Source organism: Cydia splendana, chromosome Z (genome assembly GCF_910591565.1).
Source record: "Cydia splendana chromosome Z, ilCydSple1.2, whole genome shotgun sequence".
NCBI classification, from domain to species: domain Eukaryota; kingdom Metazoa; phylum Arthropoda; class Insecta; order Lepidoptera; family Tortricidae; genus Cydia; species Cydia splendana.
In genome coordinates this window covers 10960024-10970378 of record NC_085987.1, presented here as the reverse complement: position 1 = coordinate 10970378, position 10355 = coordinate 10960024, and the positions used below count along the sequence as shown (strand labels likewise).

The 10355-nt window shown below is 37.9% G+C and overlaps 1 protein-coding gene across 1 annotated transcript; it reads right to left on the bottom strand.

The window, feature by feature from the left end:
- Positions 1–3774: 3774 nt before the first annotated feature.
- On the bottom strand, positions 3775–9965 carry LOC134805229 (odorant receptor 4-like). The gene is made up of 9 exons (XM_063778536.1): positions 9625–9965; positions 9350–9502; positions 8661–8843; positions 7676–7859; positions 7225–7321; positions 5755–5856; positions 5396–5484; positions 4514–4580; positions 3775–3891 (listed from the first exon to the last, which is right to left on the bottom strand). Exons 1-9 carry the CDS (start codon positions 9887–9889, stop codon positions 3832–3834), a joined length of 1200 nt encoding a protein of 399 aa, XP_063634606.1. The 5' UTR covers positions 9890–9965; the 3' UTR covers positions 3775–3831.
- Positions 9966–10355: the final 390 nt, after the last annotated feature.

The window sequence follows — 10355 nt, the reverse complement described above, 5'->3', positions numbered from 1 at the left end:
TCATTGTTATAATCCAAAAATCTTAATGATTCTGTACTGCAGAATTCCAACTAGAAAACTGTTAATTATTTTTAATTTTGTGTTATTTATGAATTTTATGAATATACACAAACCAACGTGACAGTTATTACACTACCTTGTCAACTTCAATACATCTTCAAGACATATATTATTCTTTATTTATTTGAATTCTTTGTTTAAGACCATAGAGCTGTCCTATTCATATATTATTATACTCTGCTGCTGCTCTGCTGACGAGGAATTGACAGAAAAGGTTATCAGAAAAAATATATAAGTAATTTTGTTTTTCTTCTAGTCCCTAGTTTCATTCGCATAAGCAAAGAGTATTTGAAATAGAGGAATATTGTCAAAGTATATTATGTAATCAGTACATTTATTGCCATCTTTAGACACAAATGATTAACCATTTGACTAAGATGCTTATTTTTTCACTGATATGTGTTAAATTTGTTAAATGTCAAAAAGTATCACCATCTAGTCGAGAGTAGGCCAAATGTATGGCGCCATCGCTCGAAAAGATGGCACCATACCTTAGGCCTATCTATCTTTGGCATAAGTAATTGTAGGTAGAGTCTGTGCGGATAGAGAAGAGTCGTGGAATGTATTGGGCCCCATACATTCCACCACTCTTCTCTTTCTGCACAGACTCTATTCATATTTTTAATTTATTAGAGAGCATATATTATTTGATAGATTATTTTATTCATGGTGTTGTGAGATTATTATAGTATATACATCCTTGGCATAGAGTAATTTTTTATATAGTTACTGAATACTGATGACTGGTGAGTATTATATTCTTTAGATTAGATCATCCAAGGCGCCAAATCTGCAACGATTTTGATAGCACACGTAGTGCAAGTGTTATTTTAAACGTCAAACTTCTATGAAATTATGACAGCCGGTCAAACAAGTTTGTCAGTAGAAAAAGGCGCGTAATTCGAATTTTCTATGGGACAATAACCCTTCGCGCCTAGTTTTATAAATCTGCCGCTCTTTTCTACTGACGGAAATTGCTTGACAGAGTATAATAGTCAAAAACGGTTTTGGTTTGTTGGTAATTTCCACAAGTTTGTTATGTTGGCATTAAACGGAAGCTTTTCTGCTTATACCTAATGTTCTAACTTCCACCTCTTCTAAACGTAGTGTTGAAAGTTACTCTATGGTAAATCTCTTTAATGACAGTTAAAAGTCAACCGAGAGAATCTTCGGTAATTATTAATTATAATTATAATCAATAATTTAATTTAATAAATACCTAAGTGCAAATCGACACCCAAGGCACCCTTTTAACATCAAATAGAGACATTAACAAAAGATGGAAGGAGTACTTTGAACAGCTTATGAACGAAGAGTACCCGAGTGAATCCAGGACCACTGTAAGAGCGACCAAAGGCCCCGTAAATCTTATATCTCTCGAGGAAACCAGAAAAGCAGTCTCTAAAATAAAATATCGTAAGACTGCTGGCCCTGATCAAATCCCAGCAGACGTGTGGAAGAAAATGAGTGATGCAGCGTTACCTTGGCTAACAAAACTCTTCAATAATATCCTAATAGAGTGTAAGATTCCCGAATCATGGCGAAAAAGTACTCTATGCCCTATATAAAAAAAAAAAACGGGAGATATAGCCCAATGCGGAAACTACAGAGGGATAAAGCTGACATCGCACACCCTAAAGCTGTGGGAGAGAATAATCGCGGCCCGAATAATGGCTCTATCTGACATCTCAGAAAATCGATTTGGCTTTATTCCAGGTAAAAGTACGATCGACGCTATACAAACCATCCGAATAGTAATGGAAAAACACCGCGCAAACAAAGACAACCTGTACTTACTATTCATAGACCTGGAAAAGGCATTTGATCGCGTACCTCGGAAACTAGTCTGGCAGGCTATGAGAGCGCAGAATATACCTGAAGGCTACGTAGCCATAGTACAGGACATGTATCACGACACTACCACCTGCGTCAAGAGCCCTGCCGGGCTCAGCGACCCATTTAAGGTAGAGGTAGGAGTCCACCAAGGGTCAGCGCTTAGCCCATTGCTATTTAATCTCTGCATGGACTTTATTACACGTGAAATACAAGGACCCACCCCATGGTGCATGCTATACGCAGACGACATTGTGCTACTAAGCAGAAGTGCAGCTGCCCTGCAAGAAACTTTCGACAGATGGGTAGCAAAAATTGAAAGCCACGGACTTCGAATTAGCAGAACCAAAACGGAATTCATGGAGTGTAACTACGATGGTACAGAGAGTGCAGGTTGCACCATAAGCCTCGATGATGCACCATTACCTAAAGTAGATGGGTCAAACAGATCACTGTGTTATGTCTTTCCTGTGGACATACACAAGAGTTAAGGGCTATAAAGGTTAATTTTCTTATTTAACCCTTATCCACGTGAAAACTAGTGTGTTATCGCGAACAGCACATTTTTCTCTCCTGTGGGCAATAGTTAACAGCTTGTGGGCATGTAAGCAATGATTTTATCATAGTTCTCTAAATAAAAGGAGGACCTTTTCACGTGGATAAGGGTTAAATAAGAAAATTAACCTTTATAGCCCTTAACTCTTGTGTATGTCTACAGGAAAGACATAACACAGTGATCTGTTTGACCCAGATACCTTCAAATACCTGGGTTCTACAATCACACCAGATGCCAACATCGATAGAGATGTAAACAACCGCATAAATACGGCATGGCTTAAATGGAGATCAATCTCCGGAACTCTTTGTGATCCCAAAATGCCCATTAGAACGAAGGGAAAGCTCTATAAGACAGTAGTGAGACCTGCATTAATATACGGAGCTGAATGCTGGACTACTAAAGCAGTACACGAGCAACAACTACATATGAGCGAAATGAAGATGCTTATATGGGCAGGTGGAGTGACACGTCTGGACAAAGCCCGTAACGAACACGTGAGGGGATCGTTTAAAGTAGCTCCAATAGCTGAAAAAATCAAGGAAAGCCGACTACGCTGGTTCGGACACATTTCCAGGCGAGAGGATGACTATGTAGTCAAAAAGGTCCTGAACATACCAAACCGATCCAGAGGACGAGGTAGACCCCCCGCTACTTGGTGGACCAAAATACAAAAAGAGATGAACCAGGACAGCCTAACTACGCAGACAACCCAGAACAGAGCTATCTGGCGTAAGGAGACCCGACCCCAGATGAGCTGGGAAGAGGGTTGGCCAAAGAAGAAGAGAAATAAGTGCAAATCGAATATGATTAATAAGGTATATGATTAATATGACTCCTAGCCTATAAATATAGGTGCGCACGCTCCCTCACAAATAATCGAGCAAATACTTTACCAGGCTGACAGTTCAAAAATGACAATCTAATGTCAGTCTTACTGATCGAAAATAGAACACATGTTTGAAGTGCCGTATGTGGGAAACATATATCCCTTAGCCTAGTAAAGGGTAGCCTGGAGTACCTAGGTAAAAGAGGGACGCAAGTTACCCTTGCCTTGAACCTAATGCAACAAAAGGTCATTGAATGCAACTAGGTACCTACACAAATATTAAAATCAAGAGTATTGGATATCACAAATAAAATATATACTTGAAGCTTTACTATTTAATCCAGATTTCACACCTTCATTTTACAGTTTTTTAACGGCAGTAGGGATACTTAGTCTGCATCAAAGTCTACATGATATTATATGTATTATGAATGCTTTGTTTCATATTCTCTTTGCAAACTGGTAGATTCCAGTTTGTTTTTAGTATAAGTAGGTATATAAATACATATAGGTACATGTTTCAACAATATTACTTCATTTTATTTTCTTGTCTTTAGCTGTCATTGTACATGGTGTATAGTAAAGCGAAGTAAGAATAGGACCTGGTCAGGATCTGAAACAAAAAGCTGCCAAATCATTTAGTCTTAATTCAGCTATATCGATTATAATATCGAACCAACCAACTTTCGTTTATCTACATATTTAAAAGAACACAGTCATGTCGACAGAAACATGAAGACATGTCGGTTCCGTTGGGCCTCTACATTACAGAGTTTCAATAAGTGTTACTAGATATAAAAAAAAACTGTACACGAATTTTGCAGTTTTAGACAGGGGTTTCACCAACCAACTTTTACATCTGATTCCAACAGATAGCTGTCGCGTGCTTTGTATGTGTACGAAGAAAGATGCAAACTTTGTGTAAATTAATTTTGTATTAAGCAAAAACGTCTGCAAACGAAGCGATTAAGCTTAGAAATAAATTAAATATAAATAACTATTCGCTGTCCTCGGGTGAGGTCTCAATATCTGAGTTGGCTGTGCATAAACTTGAGATCCAGTGACGCGGGGCTTAGCTTCGCCTGCGACGGGGATTTTTCCTCTATTAATTTATTTCTACTTAAACTTTGTACATATAATTTAATTTCTAATCATATTATCAGTAGGTACCATATTAATTTTAAAAACTTCTAAATGTTTTAGCAGTTACTTAATTGTACAACAACACAACTTACCGATGAATAAGTAACCAGAGACAGGTTTGTGAATTTCATGGCAGTGAACGCCACTGGTTTTTGGGCTCTGAAATGTGTACGTACTAGATATTAACATGCGACTGTTAACCATATGCAAGTCTATGAGATGTAAAATATAATTATGATGGAATGAAGGTCACTAAGGATGAAAAAAGTCTTGCTCACTCCACTGCATAACTGCATGGTCATAAGACTAGTTCATAAGACTTTTGTTTAAAACAAAAGAACGTAAGTTAACTTAAATGACATAAATATAAACTTATTTAAATAAACTAAAACAGCAAATACTTAGATTAAAAGTAACACTAAAAATAAACTTACATATAAAAAATACATTAATCATAAAAAGAACACCCCATCCAGCAGGTCCGCCTACTGGACTTTATTGGAGGTGTACTTAATTTTAATAAAAATTTTGAAGTAACGAATTAGGCATAGGCATCTGTACTATCTATACAATAAACGTTGATTGAAAGGTAAACCGACCGGCGATGATGGACAGTTGAATTTACATTATCGATGTGTAAAATAAGACTGATCCATGGTCTAATAAAACATGGTCTTCTATTCCCAGAGTGACACAGGCCTACGTCACAATAACATGGCCGCTATATATAGCGCTATCGCATATTATCATATAGCGCTGTCGCATGATGACGTAGGCTTGTGTCAGTTAGGTGACCTAGAAAAGACGGGAATAGAGTACCAGGCGGAGTATATTATTATACCATGGACTGATCGATAGCAAATGATTGAATCTGTGGACTGGCCGCTAAGCATTCTCTTCTGTCTGACGGTGAGTGGAAAGTAGCAATTGTAGTGCGTTTACATTTTTTGCGGTTATTACAGTGTCAGACCGACCTCCGAATAAGGAAAATGAGGGCGCGGCGACACCGAGGGTCTGTACGGTACCACCCACTGTTATACACCGCTAGCGCCACGTCCGCGTTCTGCAAACAATGTACTATTATTTATAACAAGCCTTTTTCATGCAACAGTGAGAATGTTCCCAGGAAATTCCTATTTTGGTGTGTTGGATCTATGAGCATAACAGACGAGCATATATAGGTATGACGAACGTTAATGAAAGTGGATGAACCCAAACAGTGTCAGGATTGTTGCAAGCGGAAATCCATCAACTCTATTTTCTCCATATTTGTCACGCTGAAGATTGCGAAACCTGTGGTTTTTGTATGTTTTGTGAATATAGCAATACTCACACAATGGAAAATATCATCAGCGTACCAACAAAGCATTCCTATTTGAATGAGTGCAGATGCCAAAAAGAGCTTATTGCTCACAGCCATAAATGGTTCCAGGAGCTGAAAAAAAACAGCAGTGTAATTTTTGCGGAACACGATTCATAAAACAATTTTACTATTTTGTGCTAGAGTAAAATTTAAATACACAAAACGTTAAAATGGAATTAGAAAGAGGAATAAGGTCTAAATAAAAAAGCGTAAGTGTAACTTGCTCGTAGATTAGGTAGGGGGAAGCGGGGCAGCTTGGTACACCCTTTTTTGAAATCGATTTTAGGCCCCAAAATGAATTCAAAATACATTTTTTTTGTACTTAGTAGATGACAAATTTACTAAGGTATACAAAGTATATGTTTTTTTGTTAAATTTATGGCCAGTAAAAGAGATATATGGATTTTAACAAAAAATGGGATTTGTTCAATTGTGCCCCACCTGCAGGGTACTTTGATACATTACATGGGACACTTTGATACATCATTTTGGGGTACTTTGGCACGTGAATCAAAGTGCCCCGTAAGTGTTTCAAACTGCCCCCCAGAGCACACTTTACAGATCAACTCAGTTAGCTGACCAGTAGTAAATTTATTAAACATTATAAAACGTCTATTAACTGCGGTGCTATTAGAACATACTACAGTTATTAAGCAGCAAGTGCACTAACAGTACAAAAAACAACTTTTAATGAAATCAGTGTCAGTTTTTGACAAAAAGCTACTTTGGTTGTTTTAACTTTTCTTTGTCAATTTTCTTACTCTTTGTACGTTCGCATTATTCATTAAAAAAAAAAATTCACAACAAAAAACTGGCAGGGGCACTTAGATACACTAGAGGGGCACTTTGATATGTTCAAAACTGCCCCAATCTTTATTGTACCAAAGTACCCCAATGGTCAAATAAATTAAAAATAATTTATTAAAAATATACTATTAAGTATTACTTTAAAATAATAATCTAACCCTATTACTGAATAAACGTACTAAGCGCTCATTATGATGTTCATCCGGTAAAGTCTAAAATTTCGAACCACTACTCGATAAAAAAATCATAATTTATTTACTATGCGACCGCGGAAACACGTTTTCACGCACCAAGCGGCAACGGCTGTCAGGAGACATGTACCGAAGCTCGTACCTTACTCACACATACAAAGCCACGTTTTAGTGTTGCAGAAGGTGAACATAAGTTTTTAGTTAAGGAATTAGTGTGAGTGTTCAAACCTGCCCCTTGTGCCTATCTACCCCGCTTCCCCCTACTGTGTATATATAAAGATTACAAGTTCGCAGGTAGTCACGTATATATCAGTAGGTATGTGCGTCGCTATATCCTCTTATAACTTATTATAGGCATGTAGATATATATCTACTGTCTTTTCATAATTAATACATTCCTGTTACCTATATCTCTTTTTGGGCCAAAAACAGACATACTAACCACAATAACGAATACGACACAACATATATTCAATGAACTGAATACGACGTTAATAAGATTCACTATCGTGAACGCCTCTTCCAGGTCGTTACAGTATCTGTAAATTATAAACCAATGTTAAATTACCTGATACGTTCAGGATACTCAGGGGAAATACTCTCATACCTAATATTAATTATTGCTGTCTTTTTTCGCTACAACTTAGGTAGATAAAGAAACAAGAATATGTTTTTATGGATACATCCAAGTTTTGGCTTTCGGTCTAAAAACTCAATAGGTATCTCAGATACTCTAGAGCAGGAGCCAACCCATCCAGACCCCTCTAAAAGAGTGTCGCGGGTTGGGAAGAAGGATGGGGCACGTGAAATATTTTATCAAAATGGGCCATGAAGCTCATGAATGTCCTTTGTTTGCCCAAAGCGGGCTAATCTACAGAATCAGTTGAACAAGCCTTATAAGCCGTTGATGCAGTTTAATATTATCGACAATCTCTTGATAATATTCCTCCTGTGACTTTTCAGTTTCGGCTAATGTCTCCAGTCGCTTGTGTAGCAGCCGTAGCAACATGGCGATGTGGCTCGTGAGCCCCGAGAACAGCAGGTCCGTGCTGATCATTATCCACACACAAGTCTGACCTGGAATACGGGTATGTTAGTTCGGTTGAGTGCACGCACGCCATCTGATCGGTCAGTTGTGGACACTGGACACTGTTGCAGGTACCTATCAGTTAACAGTTGTTGTATTAAGGGCCAGTATCACCAACTGCCAATGTTATTTCTCTATTAAGGACAGATTGGCAGTTCTATAAAGGATGAAATGACAGATGCGTTGTTAGTCAAATACAATTGCAACCCACCAATTGTAAGTACCTATTTGACTAAAATAGTATTAGGTACCTATGTAAATGTATACTGTGTGGGATTACTTAAACGAATGAACGTATGTTCATATATAGCAATGAATACAGGTGTATGTATTTACTTTATGAGACACGATGACTATTACTTTTGTTCTTACTATTTAACAGACAAAAAATGATCTAGATATATGACAGATGTATACATAGTAAATTGCCTCAAAAAACAATTATTGTCTGACAGTAACATTGCGTGAGGACAACTCTACACCAATTTTAAACTGTCGAAAGTGGATTAAGCAAAGAAAGTGAAACGATGTTTGTTTTGAGCACATCTCGCAATAGCAAATTGCGCTGTATCGTTTTTTAGATAGTTAATAGTGTGTATAGGCAGGCAATCAAAACGTTGGAATTAATTGTTACTTGCTTCTGAACAATAGCGTGTTCTACTTGTTCTCAATGAGATAATTGTTAAATCGATATTTGTTACTGTCGTCATCTATTATGGCTTTCTCTTATTATTATTCTCAATTAGGAAATCGACAATATAAAGAAGACATTTAGACGAAACGAAACTCACCAGCAAATATTTCAAATATGTAAACAAAAACGTGGTTGATTTGCTTATATTTGTCAAACGGGTACCAGGACACCCAGACGAAGCCCACCGCCGCGTCCTGCCCCTGCCACAGTTCGTACAGGTAAACGCATATGGGCGTCACGTTGTAGAACATCACCCCCCCGACGTTGATTAAGAAGTAACCTGCGCAAACATTAATCCTAGGTATTGATTACATAAATGCAACCTTTTAATACCTATTAGTATTCATATTCTCGTGTTTCAGTTCAGACTGTGCGGACATAAATTATACGCGTAAAGATGTTTTTGAAGTGAAAACTTCTTTAGCGGCGCTGTGCACTTTTGAGGTGGGGAAAAAATGATAAACTCGAGACAGCGTAAGGCGTAACGCGTAAGGCGTCTCTCCTCTCTTTCTACCGCACGGCGAAAATGTATGCCTGAGCCTCCTGTTTCATGTAGGTGGCGCAGGGCGCTTTGCGTGACGTTATGTTATGTGTGACGGACAATGTCATTGTTTTTTGATTTAAATGCCATCTAATGAGTTTCCCTCAAACTGGTATTAATATAACTGTAGTACCAGTAGTACTCACAGTAATGTGCTTAGGGGTTTCAAGTAATGCGACGATACAACGCTAGATGGCGTTAACCTCAATTATACATAGTGCTGCAGACATTAAAATAAAATTTACTTTGATGAACTAGGCGTAGTGAAGCCACGCTCTTCTCCTTGATGTTTCGTACGTTTTCATCGAGCGGCTCCATGGGCCATATGCCCGACAGTTCGTCTAAATGTTCAGCGAACACGTTCTTTTTAGACCACAGGGCAAACACCTTCGCAATGCCTAAAAATACAGAATACAATAACTTAATGATACGGGAAACATAAATATTTCAATGCCACAAATAATTCAAATGCTGTAGGCCTTTAATCTATATCGTCTCGCTAAACTCGTACTCGACTTACTTAAAGCGCCGTAGCCAAAAGTATGAAAAAGCGGAACAACGTCTTCGACTCGTGGCGAATTAGATAACGTGAGGCCAATGTAAACGATTTCACTGAAGACGTGATAGACAATGGTGCAAACCGACGCTACGAAAATCAGCTTCTGGCGAAGAAGCCGGGCAGTGCCGTCTGGCCGCTCGAACGAAAGCCCTATGCACTGCATTGAAAATATGCATAGGGATAAGGTTGTCCCTATTTCGCGTCTCGCTTCTGCTCTAGTGCTCATGATTACTCTCGGACTATGCTTGTAATAAATAATTTTAGTGCCTCGACCCCACTTATATACCCACAAAACTACTCCAATATTAATTAGGTACTTACTTTGAAAGTGTTGACAGTAAGTAGGTGTTTTAAAGTTGTTCCTTGTGATAGGGTTGATTACCACGCCTCTTTTTGTAAAGTTATCGCATTAATTATTAAACTGTATGAATTTCAGTTCAATGTTCAATTACAGTAATAAACACTTTCACAAAACATACTTGAGTGTAAATATTGGTTTATGATTAGGTATCTACGTGTTTTAAGTACATACTCGCCTATTGAAGTACAGTCAAGTCATTAAACTTTTGAGAAACTGTAGAACATAAATTAACACTGTTTATAACAAAACACCAAAAGTACTCAGCACTCACCAATAACCTGTTCGTCCCAGTAGCCGTAGAGACGTCCGGTTGTTGGTGCGCTGAGGCAAA